Raw genomic sequence first — 17511 nt, 5'->3', positions numbered from 1 at the left:
GCATCTGGGGAGTCTCTGATCTGGCGAGGGCTAGGTTCCCATCTGGGTTTTAATGGGTCCCAGACAGAAAAGTGACCCTTGTGGAAAAGGGGACAAAAGTAGGAGCAGGGAGACAGTGAGGAAGCTCCTGCAGTTGCTCAGGTGGGAGAGAAGAGTGACCCAGACCAGGGGTGGGTCCTACAGAGGGAGAATCCCTGGGGGAACGGTCCCTACGGAGAAGAGCCGGGCCGCAGGCAGCAGGCCTCTGAGCTGGGTGCCTCGGCCTGGCACCATCTCTCTCTGGCTTCTTCATCCATCCCATGGGGTAAGAGAGCGTGTATCGTGGGGCAGCTGGGAGGATCCAGAGAGGAAGAAGCTGCATGTTGAGCAGGGCCTGGAGCCCCCCTGACTGCTCCCGTCTCGCTTCTCTACTGGGTCTCCTGTTCCAGAAGCTGGTTTGTGAGCCAGCTCACCCTCCTCTTCAGCATTCCCAAAGCTGACCCAGAACCGCCTTCCAGAGCACCCTGTGGTCTACAAGTCACTGAGGCATAGCCTCGGTTAAAAGCCGGAGTCCTGGAGGCAGACAGGCTTGGGTCTGCGTGCAGGCTCTGCCTGTTCTTGCTGTGGGATGCTGGGCCCATCACACCACCTCTCTGATCCTCAGTGTGCTCATCTGGAAAACATGCTGACCTCACAGCATTTTTTTTAACAGCTGCCCCTGCGTTAAAATGGGGCATATGGAAGTTCCTAGGCTTGAAGGTGAATCAGAGCGGCAACTATGCCACAGCCACAGCCACACCAGATCCGAGCTGTATCTGCGATCTATGCCCCAGATTGCAGCAACCCACTGCCAGAGATAAACCTGCATCCTCATAGACACTATGTTGGGTTCTTAACCCACTGAGCCACAATGGCAACTTCTGCATTTGAGGGTCTGCTGCAAAGTACTTAGCCAATACCTGACAGAGCAGACGCTGGGGAAATGAGGGCAGCTCTTCTAACTCCACCTGAGGCTGCCGGGCACGCTGGGCCGCAGTGCCCTCTCCTGCTGAGCCTTACCCTCCTCTGCTGCTCTGCAGGCTGTCACTCCACGGCTCCCTGGCCCTCCCCTGCCCAAGGCTGACTTCCAGGGATCTGCTCACTCCACTCCTGGGACTTCCCCTGAGGTCTCCTCTTGCCTTCTGATTCTGGCCCGGCCTCTGGAATCAGGTCTTAAATCCCCAGTAAAGACCTCACCTGGGGCATTGCCATCTCCCAGGAAAGAAGAAACAACAGCTAACAGGAACGCAGCCCTCATGGTGCACCAGGCACTACCCGTCATCCCAAGGGCTCTAGGCGTGCAAACCTATGACAGACATCTTTACAGGAGTCCTCCCCTGGAGTCGCTATTACCAGCACCTCCATACAGATGGGAAACCGAGGCACAGAGAGATCTGTAACTGTCCGAAGTCACACAGCCTGGCTGTGGAGTCAGGATTCCAGCCCAGGCCACTAGGCTGCAGGGCTCACAGGAGTCCCCCACCATGCTTGACTGTCATGTTTATATCACAGAGACGGCATATCAAAGATATATGTGGAACATAAGCACATTTGGGTTAATAATATGCTTTCATATGCAGAAAAAGAATTCTGGAAGAAATTACGTACAATAATTACCTCTGGGAAGTAGGAGTCATATAGGAGGTGGAAAATTGAGACTTTTACTTTTCATCCGAAACCCACCCTTCTGAACTGTCTAAATTTATTTCACCCTAATCATGTGATATAATAACAATAATAAAACTAGTTTAAAAAGAGCTGACACCTAGACCTCATCATTTTATAACACAAGAAAGAAAAAGAGTCTTTGAACCCAGGAAGAAATAACATCTCCTGGGCTCCTGAGGGTACTGAAGTCTACATTTTTTCTCATTTTCTCAGCTGCCAGCCTTGGGATTTTAACAAAGGAAGGAAGGGAGAGTGGTTAGTTTTTTTCTTGTTAGGTCACATTCCTGCTCAGATGAGAATTCCAGGTCTAGGGTAATTCTGGCTCTGTCATTATTAGGGAAATGTGTTCTCTGGGCAAACAAAACGCTTTCTCTCCAAGAGGCAAACAGAAGGAGACACCCTCCCGGGTACATGTTGCTCCCACGGGCGCTGCAAGTGGACTCACCTCTCCCTCTTTCCTTTAGATTTTGCCACTTCCCAGAATGCCCTGCATGAGGGAGAGTGAGACTCAGCGCAGGGCGCGCTTGCGCCCAGCAACCCGGGTGAGCGAGCAGGCCGGGCCTTCAGCTCGTCCACGCGATAAAGGGGCACCTTCTGCAAGGCCCCTGCTGGGAGGGCTGTAAAACAAGGGGCTGAAAATGTCAAAACGTGCGCGCTCACCACGCTAGGAGTTCCACCCCTGGGGGGTGTCCTTCGAAAAGGCCTGCACGAACCCAGGCGTGCCAGGCGTACCGGTACGCCCTGTGGGGTCCTGTTGACAGGGCAAACAGCATCGGCCAGCAGGGCAAGGGCGAGGCTGCCCAGAATAATACCACCCAGCTGCCGAAGAGAAGTAGAGTCGACCCTCAAGACATGAGAAGAGGTTTGCCTGGATATGTCATGGGAATAAAGAAGGGATAGGTATGGCGTGAAATCTTTTTTTTTTTAAATTTTAAATGGCCGCACCCATAGCACATGGAAACTCCCGGGCCAGGGATGGAATCTGAGCTGTAGCTGTGACCTACACCATTTTGTACTAGTATGGTTTTTATCCTATGCATGTTTCACCTTTCAAAACACAACACTGGACCCTTAACCTGCTGCACCACAGCGGGAACTCCGAGAAATCATTTTTATTTTATTTATTTACTTATGCATTGTCTTTTTAGGGCCACGCCCACAGCACATGGAGGTTCCCAGGCTAAGGGTCCAATCGGAGCTCCAGCTACTAGCCTACACCACAGCCACAGCAATGCTGGATCCTTAACCCACTGAGCAAGGCCAGGGCATACTAGTCAAGTTTGTTAACCACTGAGCCACGACAGGAACTCCTGAAAAATCATTTTTAGAACACAAAACTCACACACAGCTTAGCCTGGTATATTGAAGTTTACTAAAGTCTCAGCTCCTAATGCTGGGGACTTGCTTCCTAAAAATGTCCCTCACCACAGCCCATGAGGTCTGCCACAATCTGTGCTGCCCTGCCTCAGCCCTCATCTCTGCTCACACAGGCCTCCCAATGTTCCTTGAACATGCCAGGCACGTTCCTGCCTCAGGGCCTTTGCACTGGATGTTCTGTTTGCCTGGAGTGCCCCCCACCGCCCAGCATACACTGCCAATGGCAGCTTCTATCCAGCCAGCTTCGCTCAGCCGTCTTCTTCTCAGAGGCCTCTCCTGACTACTCGACCTTCTGGGCCCCCTCCCAGCCCAGGTGTGCTCCATCGCACCATCCCATGCTACTTCTGCACTGTCCCCATCTCGGGGTGATCTGTCGTGTGTGCTTGTGCAGGTGGGCCCACTGTCTTCTGCGTCGAGTGTCGGGAACAAGGCCAGCCACACTGCAGGCCCTCACAGCTATTCACTAAATGTGTATCTCTTGGAACCAACCTTCCTTCCAACCAACCAGCCAAACTCCCTACCCAGCTTCTTCCTTCCTTTCAACCTTCCTCACCCTCTTCCTTCCTTTTCCAACAGGCTTAAAGACTTTTATAAACAGGAGTTCCCGTCGTGGCGCAGTGGTTAACGAATCCGACTAGGAACCATGAGGTTGCAGGTTTGGTCCCTGCCCTTGCTCAGTGGGTTAACGATCCGACGTTGCCGTGAGCTGTGGTGTAAGTCACAGACACGGCTTGGATCCCGTGTTGCTGTGGCTCTGGTGTAGGCCGGTGGCTGCAGCTCTGATTAGACCCCTAGCCTGGGAACCTCCATATGCTGCGGGAATGGCCCAATAAATGGCAAAAAGACAAAAAAAAAAAAAAAGATTTTTATAAAAAGGAAAAAGTACAGGGATACTTTAAAAAGTCAAGCCAGAGGAACATGGGTATTCCTTCCCTACTTTGGGTTTGGGTTCATTTGCTAATAACTGTCTTTCCAGCTCCCAGGAGCCCCCAGTTCTCTGGTGGGGGCCCTCCTAATTCTACAGCAGTAGACAGGCTGGAAGAAATCTTGTTAGAACTTTCTCTCCTGGCCCTCAACTCGCACCTCCCTACCCCACTGCAGGTTCCACAAGGCCTGACACTGTTGGTGGGCTGCTGTGACATGTCCAAAGGGAAAAAGTAAGCTGAAATTCAGTTTGCAGAGTCAAATTGATCATTTTTTTTTACCCTTATTCGCTTTCTTCTGAAAGAATTTTCCAATGTATTATCTTTTTTTTTTTTGGCTGCACCCATGGCATGTGGAAGTTCTCTGGCCAGGGACTGAATCCGAGCTGCAGCTGCAACCTATACCACAGCTGCAGCAATGCCAGATCCTTAACCCACTGTGCTGGGCCAGAGATCAAACCTGCACCTCAGCAGTGACCTGAGCTGCTGCTCAGACAATGGCAGGTCCTTAACCTGCTGTGCTGCAGCAGGAACTCCCCAATGTATTTTCTCTTTTTTTTTTTTTTTTTTGGCCACGCCTGGGGCATGTGGAAGTTCCTGGGCTAGGGACTGAACAGCTGCCACAGAAGCTGCTGCAGCGACAACACTGGATCCTTAACCTGGCGCAACATAGGAGAACTCCTCAATGTATTTTCTTTTTTTTTCCTTTTTTCTTTTTTGCTTTTTAGGGCCACCCTCAGCGTAAGAAAGTTTTTAGGCTAGAGGTCAAATTGGAGCTACAGCTGCCTGTCTACACCACAGTTCACGGCAACGCTTGATCCTTAACCCACTGAGCAAGGCTAGGGATTGAACCCACATCCTCATGGATCCTAGTTCGTTTCCGCTGCGCTAACAACAGGAACTCTCACCTCAATGTATTTTCTAAGTTGAGAATTCTAAGCAATAGTTTATAATGACACTCATTCCAGGTTAACAAACAAAACCAAAACCAAAACCCAGACTGCGTGTGCATCTCTTACCTTTTTCCTTTTTCTCAAGACCTCTGGTCTCCATAAATGTTTAAACCTAATGACCTCTGAGGAGAAAACGGATTACTCTCTGACCATTAAAAAGAAAGCGATCACCTTGTATGTACTAATATGCAACTGCCTCTGAGAAAAGGCTGGCACGTACAGACAGAAGGTGACCATGTAGATAAAGCAAAAGGGGCGAGGAGGAAGCACGCCGTGGCGCCTGTGCTCCGTCAGCTTGGGGACATTTCCGCAAGGATGCAGAAGAAATGAAGCAACGGCAGCCGGGGAGGGAAGCAGGACGGCTGGGGGCTGGGGAGGGAGACAGGTTTTCACTGCAAATCTTTTGTACGAGTTTGGTTTTGATCCTGTGTGTGTTTTACCTTTCAAAACATAAATGACGACAGCATCTGGAAGGAGGTACCCTCTCTCTCCACGTTCTGACCGACAGCACTGGACAGAAGCTCTACTTTGCCTAGGTTGTCTGAACGTGCATTTGCCATGCTGTTGAATTAAGCCACTTAATTAGAAAAGAAAATGAAAGACAGAGAAATCCCAGAAGGCTCTGCGGTCAGGACCCGAACGACAGCAACTTCTTTCTCCGGCGACGACGGAAGGGCCAAGGTGGAAGGCGACCAATGGCTCCGACTGGGCTGGGCCTGATCCCAGCTGACTTGGAGCTCTGGCCTCCAACTGGGGCGGCTCCCCCGGGGTCAGCCTAATTAAGCTAATGAGCACCACTGTCGGCTGCCTGAGCTGGGGGTTCTGCCAACCTTGCCGGCGCACACTCTCCAGGTCTGCAGGCGGGTTTTCCTGGCAGGAGGGCTGGGACGGGCCGCTGGCAGGGGCGGGTATGCTGGGGAGAGGCTTGCAGAGGCCAGTGACAACCGCACACTTGCCTACCACTCACTGACTCCTTACCCGCCTCTGCGAGGCAGGCCATCTTGTCATCCCTTTGGAGGCTGGGGACAGGGGTACAGTGAGGCGAGGACACTCAGAACCCACACCTGCCTGATGGTCCGAGACACCCGAGATTTGCGGGTGAGGAAAGCAGCACTCCAGGGGAATGGAGCGTGGGGACGGCGGTTCCTGGCGATGCAGGCACCCCCTGCCCACCCCCGCCCCAGCCTCCCCTCCTCCCTGGGGCTGCGGTGTCTCCTGCGGCTACATCCCTTCCTCTTGGGCATCACCTCGCTCCACCAGGGAGGGCACTGATGCTCAGACAGCTTCTGACATGGTGACAGTGACGGAGGAGCCAGGCTGTGAATGGAGGGTCCTGTTTTGTTTTTTTTTTTTTTTTGTCTTTTTGCCTTTTCTAGGGCCATTTCCCGCGGCACTTGGAGGTTCTCAGACTAAGTGTCCAACCGGAGCTGTAGCTGCCGGCCACACCACAGCCATAGCAACTCGAGGATCCAAGTCATGTCTGTGACCTACACCACAGCTCACGGCAACTGGGGGACTGCTCTTGACTGCTTGGGTGGTGACAGCAGCAGCGACAAAGCTCACCCACTGAGCGCTCACTCCCCCCCAGGCCCCGGGCTGCCCTTCACGAGGCAGAGCGTCCCATGTACGGATGAGAACGTTCTGGGCCTGCGTCCTCAGGTGTGACCTGGGGACCCACCCTCCCAACTGCCGCCCCACCTTGGGCACCGAACAGGCTGTTCCCTTAGGAACTGCCTCCTCCTCGCAGGGCCCTGTGGCGGGGACAGGGGCCAGCAGGGCTGGAACATGTGTACCTCACGTCAGCCAGGTGGTGTTGCCGGCCTGTTTAACACGCAGAGGTAGGTGGTGTCCCTGTGGCTGTTCCCTGGAAGAGCAGAGGCCTGTTCTTGGCTGCATCTGCCTCGTAAGGCCTCTGAGGGTAGCCCAGAGGCCACCAGCCTCCAGGGGCAGGGCCGGCCTTTCAGCTGGGTTGAAGGCTGCCTGTCAGGGAGGGGGTGCCCAGGACGGCTGAGGAGGCAGGGCTGAGGCTGTTGGTTCTGCCGTCTGCTCTGGGGGCTGCAGCCTGGCAACCGGTTGGCCTAGGCACACCTCACCCGCTAAGCCCTGGGCAGCTCAGCCTTGGTGCCGCGGTCCTCCAGGGAACTGCTCCATAAATCCTCAGAGGCGGGAGGCAGGGGGGCCTGTCAGGCCAGTTTAGAGGGAGGGAAGCTGAGGGTTTAACAATGGGGGAAGCAGCTCATGAGGGATTCCTGCCCTGAATGCAGTTCTGCTCCTCTGCAGGCTGGTGATCTCAGAGTCCTGGGACAAAGCATCCAAACAGTCGGGCCATCCCCTGAGGCGGAGCTGCTGGCCTGCCCAGGGGCCAAGTGCAAGGGACCATCTGTGGCAGTTGCTCTCGGTCCCCTCGGCACACAGATTTTCTGTCCTCTACCAGCTGACTCTGTCTTCTCTTCAACAGACCATGTGCCCAAACACAGCCGACTGTTTCCTCCAAGAAGTCAGTCCTCAGAAAATTCGAGTCCTCCCTGTGCCGCTTGCTTGACGAGATGCCCTGCTACATTTCCGGGTACAAATCCTGGCTCTGCCACTTTTAGCGGCGTGACCTGGGCTTTGCAATTCTAACTGTGCCTCAGTTTCCTCATCTGGAAGTGGCCCTGGCGGGAAGATCATGGATCCAGGTCTGCCCAGCCCAGCAGCCGTGTTGGCCATGGCCATTATCATTCCTCCGGGGCTGCATCAGGAGGTCCCCGACCAGAATCAAGAAGGAAGGAGGCAGATCTGTAATTACTCCTTTGGGGATAAGCTCTGAGTATGTGGGGACCTTGTGGGGACAAATGACAAAACCAACCATCATAATACTTGCGGTGATTAACCTTTTTTTTTTTTTTTTTTGTCTTTTTGCTATTTCTTGGGCCACTGCAGCGGCATATGGAGGTTCCCAGGCTAAGGGTCAAATCGGAGCTGTAGCCACCGGCCTACACCAGAGCCACAGCAACGTGGGATCCGAGCCGCATCTGCAACCTACACCACAGCTCACGGCAACGCCAGATCGTTAACCCACTGAGCAAGGGCAGGGACCGAACCCGCAACCTCATGGTTCCTAGTCGGATTCGTTAACCACTGCACCACGACGGGAACTCCAACGGTGATTAACCTTAACTGAAGGAATTCGGGCAACGGACTTAACCATTCTGTACCTCAGTTTTTCTTATATGGAAGATGGGACAGAAGTACCAGATTAAATGAGTTAAAAGGGGGAGTTCCCGTTGTGGCCCAGTGGAAACAAATCCAACTAGGAACCATGAGGTTGCAGGTTCAATCCCTGGCCTCACTCAGTGGGTTAAGGATCCAGCATTGCCGTGAGCCGTGGTGTGGGTCACAGACATGGCTTGGATCCCTTGTTGCTGTGGCTCTGGCATAGGCTGGTGGCTATAGCTCCGATTAGACCCCTAGCTTGGGAACCTCCATATGCCATGGGTGTGGCCCTAAAAAAAAAAAAAAGATAAATGAGTTAAAAGGGGCTGGGGCTTATGACAGTACTTGGCAGGGTAGGTACCAATAAATACAGATAAGTAAGTTATGCAAATGAGTTCTGGTGCCTTAGAATAAAATTTCAGCAACTGAATTATACACAGATTTAAAAAAAAACAAACATGTTTAGCCTCAAATACTTTTGCTGGAAGTAAAAGACAATGTTTTCTGGAAAACTAGGTTAGATGACTCAGAGGTGGCTCTAACAGCAACAAAGACATTACCTCCAAAGTGCTCAGAGAGAGTGAATAAAACAGCTTTCTGAACTGGGAGTGTGTGGACAAGAGCATTAACTCTAAATTAACATGTTATCTTCATGCATGCGATTTTAAAAAATATATGTATAACTAAGAAGCCATGAAGTTATCAGGTGTCCCCTGTGTTTTGTGTATTTAGTTTACCTATGTTTACACAATACACACACACACACACATAGCCTTTTTGGATGCTGTCACTGGGACAAAGGGTGCTGCTGTTTGTTTACGGCTGTCACGTATCCCAGTATATTTTCTGAGCACCTCCTATGAGTGGGGCTCGGGTGTCACTGCTCTCCCAGAACGCTCAGTCCCGCAAGGCGACAGAGAGCAAGCAGTCTCTAGGTGCCCTGGGACGGATGCTCGGGAAGGGAAGAAGTCACTCGGGTCCCTGGGAGGGAGCAGCCTGGCGTGGGGGTTGGGAGAGCTTCTCTGAGAGGCCAGCACGTCTGTGTGGAGACATGAGGGGTGGTGTAATGGGTCCCCCCTCTCAAGAGATAAGCTGAAGTCCTAACCCTTGGTGTCTCAGAATGTGACCTGATTTGGAAAGCGGGTCTCTCCAGAGGTGATCCAGGTGAGTGAGGGAATAGGATCAACTCTGCTCTAAGGACAGGTGTCCTTGTAAAAAGGGGAGGTGTGGACGCAGACATGCCCATGGGGACAAGGCCACGCGAAGATGAAGGCAGAGACTGGGGTGATGCATCTACACACCAGGAAAGCCCACCGGCTGCCGGCAAATCAGCAGAAGCCAGGGGGTGCGTGGGACGGATCAGACCCATCCCTCCAGCCTGCAGAAGGAACCAACCCTGCAGACACCCTGATTCTGACCAGTAGCCTCTGGGACTCTGAAAAAATACATTTCTGCTGCTGAGCCAATAGGTCTGTGAAGGCTTGTTATGGCCCAGGGGGGCAGGAGTGAGTGGGGGCCTGGGGCCCCCGAGAAGGAGGAGCAGCATGCCCACTGGGGAAGGAGTGCAGTGGGTCAGCAGGGCCTGGAAAGTGGGGGCCTTTCTGTGCACCTCATGGGGCTGGGGTGGGGATGAAGTGAGATGCGACGCTCGCATGTTCCAGTTGCTGACCGAGCACCCATGCGGTGCCGGGTGGCTACAAGTGTCTCGTGATGGCGATGGCGGCGGCACCTATTTTCCCGCAGGGGAAATGGGCAGTGGAACCAAGAACAGTGACAGAATGTCAGCAGCGGCTAGGGAGTACTGGGAAGGGCCGTCCGAGGGGTGGCCCTGGACCAAGCCCCCAGCCAGCCTCAATGCTGGGGAGGGCATCCCAAGAACTGGAGAGCGCCACTGCAGAGGTCCTGAGGTCACCGGACTTGGCAAGTCTGCGGGGTGGGAGCAGGTCCAGTGGCTGGAGTGGGAGGGGACGGTGGGGGGGGGGAGGGCAGAGGGGGTGAGGAGGTCACACAGGGTCCGGGCAGGAGTGTGGACAAAGCACACGGGCCACCAGCACCTGGGGCAATATACACGCTCGGCGAATGTGAGCCTTTACTGATAATCCTGGGAGCGCCTGGAAGCCACTGGAGGTTTTAATCAGGGGAGCAGAGGATCAAAATCTAGGTTCCAGGATGCCCCCCGGCTGTCAGTAAGGTGCGTGAACTGGACTCTCAGCCTGAGTTCAGCCTGCTTTCCACCATCTCCAAGGATGCCGTTGCTGTCTCCTGTGAGCTCTGCGTCACCCACACACTTGACCAGCCCATCAGGTCACGAAACACGACCTCCCAATGAACAGGATGGACGCGGGCAGGACCCCCCTCCCACAAAGTGAAGCTACGGACCTGGCTTCCTAGGCTGCGATCCAAGCTCCGTCCCTCCTCCCAGCTGTGGACTCTGGGCCTCAGGTGCCTCATTAGTAAAACTGGGCGAATAATAGGCCCACCTCATGGAGCGGCTGTTGGGGATTCGGTGCCTGATTCATGGACTCAAGTTTATTTTATTTATTTATTTATTTATATATTTTTTTGGTCTTTTTTGTCTTTTGTCTGTTGTTGTTGTTGTTGCTATTTCTTGGGCCACTCCCGCGGCATATGGAGATTCCCAGGCTAGGGGTTGAATCGGAGCTGTAGTCACCGGCCTACGCCAGAGCCACAGCAACGCGGGATCTGAGCCGCGTCTGCAACCTACACCACAGCTCACGGCAACGCCGGATCATTAACCCACTGAGCAAGGGCAGGGACCGAACCCGCAACCTCATGGTTCCTAGTCGGATTCGTTAACCACTGCGCCACGACGGGAACTCCCATGGACTCAAGTTTAGAACCGAGCACAGCGAATACTCGGTAAATGCTTGGTATCACCATGTTCTAACTTAAAAAGACAAAAGCCCTTTTTTTTTTTTTTTTCTTCTGCTTTTTCAGGGCTGCACCCACGGCACATGGAGGTTCCCAGGCTGCGGGTCCAATCAGAGCTGTTGCTGCCGGCCTACACCACAGCCACAGCAACGTGGGATCCAAGCCACATCTGCACCACAGCTCACATCAACGCCAGATCCTTAACCTGCTGAGCGAGGCCATGGATCGAACCCACAACCTCATGGTGCCTAGTCGGATTCGTTTCCACTGTGCCACGATGGAACTCCCTTTTCTTTCTTTTTTTTCCCCCCAAACCCATTTTCAACTGACCCCTCCTTTCCTCCTCCTTTCGCTTCACAGCAAAATGCCCCAAGCCAGCTGCCTCTTGTTCCACCCTACCCTCTCTCCCGCTCCCTCAACTCACTTTGGTGAGGCTCAATCCCACGCTCCGTTCTCAGGCCCATCCCACTCGACCCCTTGCCCACGTGGGCTCCTCCTCGTACAGACACTGAAAGGGCTCAGGCCAAGGGCTACCCCTTCTCCTCCCCTCCAGCCTCGTGCCTTTACGCAGACGCCTCCACTTCCCTCTCCAGCCTGACCTCTGCCCTGAGCGCCAGACTCCTACCCAACTGCCTCCTCTGTGTCTTCTGCGTGTCACAGATGTGGCCGGTCCAGGACCGAGCTCCCCTGGGCCTGCCCCCCACTCAGTCCCCATCTCAGCTCAAGGAGCATCCACCCTTCAGGCCACAACACCTGGTGTCATCTTCAGCCTCACTTTCTTTCACACTACATCCAATCTGCTAGCAAAGCCTGCTCACTCCCATCTCATTTTTTTTTTTTTTTTTTTTGTCTTTTTAGGGCTGCACCTGTGGCATATGGAGCTTCCCAGGCTAGGGGCTGAATTGGAGCTGCACCTGCCAGCTTACGCCACAGCCACGGCAACGTGGGATCCAAGCCTAATCCGAGACCGATGCCATAGCTTGAGGCAACGCCACCTCCTTTAATCCACTGAGCGACAGGGATCGCCCGCATCCTCATGGATAGTTGGGTTCGTTACCCCTGAGCCATGGTGGGAACTCCTTCCATCTGAGAGAATCTACCCCGAAGCCGCCCTCATCTCCCTCCCTGGTCTCCCTCCTGCTCCAGCCCCCTCTTCTTGTGCCTGGACCATCACAGCAGTGCTCCCCAGCCCTCGGAGGCTGTGCTCGTCACACAGCCGCAGGGACTCCGTGGACCTTACTAGGTCACATCCCTCCTCTGCCCCAGACACTGCCATGCCCACCCCACCCCCCCCGGCAGATGTCCAGGCCCTCACACGGGGCCCACGAGACCCTCCGCACGCTGCCCTCTCTCGTGCTCACTCGGGTCCGACCTCACTGACCCTCCTCCCACAGACCAAGCGCACGGGGTCTTCGCAGTTGCTGTCCCCTCGGCCTGAACCTTCTTCACCTGGACGCCACGCAGGCTGGTCACCATCTGATCCACTGCCTGCTCTTCTTAGTTACCCTATTTTTCACCTGTCTCCCCAGCTGCAAGGTCAGCTCCCCAAGAGCGGGGGTCCCTGTCAGCCTGACCACACCTGTGGACACTGATGGGCACGGAGTCCTGGTGAATGATGGAGGGAGGGAGGTGTCACCCTCCTCCCTGCCCCAAGACCCTGGGCTTGGCTTGCCCCACCGGACATCCGGGCACTTACTTCTTTGGGTCGGTGAAGGGGAGCGGCCGTGGCGGGGGCTCGTCTGTTCTCTTCCACCCTGCTGGGTGCTTGTTGCGCACGGGCTGCTTGGAGAAGAAGGACTTGGGGACGGAGGCGGAGAGCTGGAAGGCGCTGGGCTGGGCCAGCTGTGCGGGCCGCGGGGTCTCTGCGCTGGCCGTCTTGTGAACCTGAGCGGGGTAGCCGGCCCTCGAGCTCATGTCGCTGCAAAGTGAAGACGAGGGAAATTACCCACCAAATCCACCCATGTTCCAAAAAGCCCATCGGTTTAAAGTGACTCGTGGGAAACACAACAGTTCATTCACACAGGAGAGGTACAAGTTGCCACTGCTGTGGAAAATTCCAATACCTGGAAGTCTATGTGGAGAAAAAGGAAAGCTGCTTGCACAGTCCTGATCGCACCGCAGGGATGCCCTTGGGCACGGCTGGTACCTCTGTGGGGATCTAGGTCACCCCCAGTGGGTGGACGCCTCCTCTCTCATCCCCTGTCTCTGTGCACAATCTACACAGCTGAAGGTGGGAGTCCTGCCTGCCCATCTCTGGGGGAAACCATGGCTACAGTTGGCTTTATTTCCTTCTCAACCTTCTCCTATGTTTAAAAACATACAGGTGCATACAATCAGAAAATAGATTTTTTTTTTTTGAGAGTAGATAAGAGAATTATGTTTTTATGTAACTGGGATCATGCTAGTAAATTGTTCTAGGAGTTCCTGTTGTGCCTCTGGGTTAAGAACCTGACATAGTGTCCGTGAGAATGCAGGTTCGATCCCTGGCCTCATTCAATGTGTTGAGGATCTGGCATTGCCCCAAGCTGTGGCATAGGCTGCAGAGGCAGCTCAGATCTGGCGTGGCTATGGCTGTGGCGTAGGCCAGCAGCTGCAGTTCTGATTCCACCCCTAGCCTAGGAACTTCCATAAGCTGCAGGTATGGACCTAAAAAGAAAAAAAACTGTTCCATAACTTGTGTTTTCTTTTTTTTTACCTTATATCTTGCCATATAGCTTCTTTATTCAAATATTTTTGGGTACTACAACACATTAGATACCCTTTCAGTTGATCTAGTCTAAAACCGCATCTCCACAAAAAAAAAAAAAAAAAAAAAAGGGAGTTCCCTGGTAGCCTAGTTGGTTAAGAATCCAGTGTTTTCACTGCTGCGGCATGGGTTGCTACCGTGGTGCAGGTTTGCTCCCTGGCCCATAAACTTCCATATGCCACAGGTGTGGCCCCCCCAAATTAAAAAAAAATTTTGACCAAAAAAACCCAACCAAACAAAAAAAACCCACCATAGCCCAATATCCCAAATGCTGGTGTGTCCTGTGGAATTAATGCTATAGTGAACCTCACACTGTTAACTAGGACCCAACCACTTACCTCACTGAGGCAAATCAACTTTTAAAACTTTCAAGTAAAAGTCCAAACTATTTCAAGTAAGAGGTCTTGAATGGGAAACTTAATGGCCTTGGAGAGTAAGTCAATAAACCCTTTCTGTATTTTTTTTTTTTTTTTTTTTTTTTTTTTTTGTCTTTTCAGGGCCACACCTGCAGCATATGGAGGTTCCCAGGCTAGGGGTCTAATCAGAGCTGTAGCCACCAGCCTATGCCAGAGCCACAGCAACACCAGATCCAAGCCACATCTGCGACCTACACGACAGCTCATGGCAATGCCGGATACTTAACCCACCAAGCAGGGCCACGGATTGAACCCGCAACCTCATGGTTCCTAGTTGGATTTGTCAACCACTGCACCACGATGGGAACTCCAACCCTTTTTGAAGATGAGTTTAGCAATATTAAAGGATGAAACTTTTGACTGGGACCAAATGAGGAGATTGGCAAATCCCCCCCCCCAACCAAAAGCACAAAATTGACAAAAACAACAATTTTGGCACTCCTGAAACTGATGATCATGTAGGCTTGAAAAATTGAACTCCAGGTAAGAACAGAGAGAATCTAACACTCTGGCCCAGGGCTCCTCGCATCCCCCTGCCCAGCTCAATGAACAGCAGAATATCTGCACAGCATCAAGCACATCAACAAACTGCTCACTGAGAGTTTCAGAAGAAGAGAGGAAGGGGCAGAAGAAATATTTGAAGGAATAATAGCTGAAAACTCCTCAAGTCAGACAGAGTACATTCCCTGATACATCTAAGAAGCTCAATAAATCCCCACCAGGATAAATACAAAGACATTCACACCCAGAAAAACAGGTGAAAGTCAAACACTAAGATAAAAACCCTGAAAGCACCATAAAGAGAAAAAGGATTCATCACATACAGAGAGGCATCAATACAGTTAACTGTTGACTTCCTTTTTTTTTGGGGCTGCACTCACGGCATACGGAGGTTCCCAGTCTAGGAGTCGAATCAGAGCTATAGTTGCTGGCCTACACCACAGCCACAGCAATGCCAGATTCGAGCTGTGTCTGCGACCTACACCACAGCTCATGGCAATGCAGGATCCTTAACCATGACGGGAACTCCAATTTGTCATTTTAAACAGTGGAATGGAATGACATTTTCAAAGTTTGGAGGGAAAAAACGATCGATCAAGAATTCTATATCCAGAAAGTCCTGCCATGGTTCAGCAGGAACAAATCTGACCAGTATTCATGAGGATGCAGGTTTGATCCCTGGCCTCGCTCAGTGGGTTGGGGATCTGGCGTTGCTGTGAGCTATGATGTAGGTCATAGATGTGGCTTGGATCCTGCATTGCTGTGGCTGTGGTGTAGGCCTGTGGCTACAGCTCTGATTCCACCACAGCCTGGGAACCTCCATATGCTGCAAGAGCGGCCATAAAACAACAAAAACAAAACAAAACAAAAAGAATTCTATATCCACCAAAACCGTCCTTTACAAATGAAAGCAAAATAGAAAGATGTTTCCTGATAAACAGAGACTGAGAGAATTCACTGCTAGCACATCTACCTAATTAATAAAACAAGTCCTCAGGCTGAAAGGAATTGACTGCAGATGGTGATCTGAATCCAGAGGGAAATGAAGGGTCCAAGATGGGAAAATTTGTGGGTTAGAATAAAATACGACAGATTCATGTTTTCTTATTTCTTCTCTAACTTTAAGGTAACCCTAAGAGGGTAGAAGGCAGTAATAATAACACTATATATTTTTGGGTTTATAATATATATGGACGTAACAGATGACAAAAACAGCATAAAGGAGGGGAAAGGGAATGGGGCTACATTGGAAAAACATTTCTGTATTTTTACCGGAATTAAGTTAGTATTCATCTGAAGTACACTGAAAAGACGCACAGTATAATAACAAAAAAAGTCCAAAAAACCAAGAGGAATCCAAATGGTACATTAAAATAATTTCTTTAACACAAAAAGTGGCAGTAAAGGAGAAAGAGAGGAGCAAGAAGGACAGTAACTATATACACAACATCCGAGGCCAGGGATTGAACACATGACACAGCAGTGAGCCGCGTTGCAGGATCCTTAACCTGTTGTGCCACAGGAAAACTTCCTGATTTTTCTTTTTCTTTTTTTTTTCTTTTTTTTTTTAGGGCTGCACCTGCAGCATATGGAGGTTCCCAGATTAGGGGTCGAATCAGAGCTGCAGCTGCTGGTCTACACCATAGCTCACAGCAACGCCAGATCCCCAACCCACTGAGCGAAGCCAGGGGTCGAACCCGTGTCCTCATGGATACGAGTCAGATTCGATTCCACTCAGTCACTGAGTCACGACAGGAAGGCCCTGAATGTCTTTTAATAAGGGATTAATAGAACATTCCAAGCATATCCATATGCGAAAAACTATGCAGCCGGTGAGATGAATGAGGCTGATGTCTGAGCTACATACAGTAAGTGAAAAAAAGATAGTGTGTAAAGCATGCTTCTTTTTTTAAAAATGTACATATACTGTACGATTATTGGGATTTGGGGGGGGGCTTTTTTAACAAAAAGGAAGGGTGCAGTTTGCTTTTTTTTCAACTGTGGGTCATGAAATCCATTTAGCAGATCTTGACCATTATTGAGGGTGGAAAAAAAGGGTAGACTAGAATTAAAACTTCAGTGTCCAAAAAAAAAAAAAGGAGTTCCCGTCGTGGCGCAGTGGTTAACGAATCCGACTAGGAACCATGAGGTTGCGGGTTCAGTCCCTGCCCTCGCTCAGTGGGTTAACGATCTGGCGTTGCCACGAGCTGTGGTGTAGGTTGCAAACGCGGCTCAGATCCCGCGTTGCTGTGGCTCTGACGTAGGCCGGTGTCTACAGCTCCGATTCGACCCCTAGCCTGCGAACCTCCATATGCCGCGGGAGCGGCCAAGAAATAGCAAAAAGACCAAAAAAAAAAAAAAACCCTTCAGTGTCCCTCATGTGAGGCAAAGGTAAGTGGTTTTGTGACACTTTTTTGTCCACACTGCAGTGTAGTGTGTTTCTGTTTTGGGAAATGCTGTTTCTGTTTTGGGAAATGGCCAAAAAGGTTCGAAAGACCTGGGCTGCTGAGTTTGCAGCAAAGTCTCTGGAGGTCGTAATGATGGGACAATGACACCATAGAAATGGCACAGGGTGGAAAGGAAGTGCCATCAGTGTCCTGGTGGTGTGTGGGTTAGGGATCCGGCAGTCACGGCTGTGGCTCGGCTGCTGCTGTCGTGCAGGTTTGATCCCTGGCTGGGGAACTTCTGCATGCTGTGGCTGTGGCCAAAAAGACAAAAAAAGGAAGCGTCTCCTGACACTTTGGTCTCCCTTGAAGCAGAGCTGACAACCCCTTTGCCTTCTCTTCATCAGAGAGCCTGGTGTACAAGAGCGTATGTGCGGA

The 17511-nt window shown here is 51.8% G+C and overlaps 2 protein-coding genes across 10 annotated transcripts in view; both read right to left on the bottom strand.

Annotated features, from left to right (window-relative positions):
• The window catches only part of NFKBIB (NFKB inhibitor beta), a 1076695-nt gene that overhangs the window by 587326 nt on the left and 471858 nt on the right, over window positions 1–17511 (bottom strand). The gene's annotated exons all lie outside the window — the stretch shown is intronic.
• The window catches only part of SIPA1L3 (signal induced proliferation associated 1 like 3), a 231434-nt gene that overhangs the window by 15122 nt on the left and 198801 nt on the right, over window positions 1–17511 (bottom strand). For all 9 annotated transcript variants that reach the window (XM_084960460.1, XM_084960459.1, XM_084960464.1 and 6 more), the window contains one exon: window positions 12723–12944. In XM_084960460.1, coding sequence (XP_084816586.1) covers window positions 12723–12944 — 222 coding nt within the window. The remainder of the gene's footprint in view (window positions 1–12722; window positions 12945–17511) is intronic.

The sequence above is a fragment of the Sus scrofa genome, chromosome 6, assembly GCF_054392235.1.
Source record: "Sus scrofa isolate SSC_HxYL_T2T_F1_AM1 chromosome 6, Sscrofa_HxYL_maternal_Yorkshire_Landrace_v2.0, whole genome shotgun sequence".
Classification (NCBI taxonomy): Eukaryota; Metazoa; Chordata; class Mammalia; order Artiodactyla; family Suidae; genus Sus; species Sus scrofa.
The sequence above is the reverse complement of the archived record's forward strand: the minus strand, read 5'-3'. Positions and strand labels throughout refer to the sequence as shown.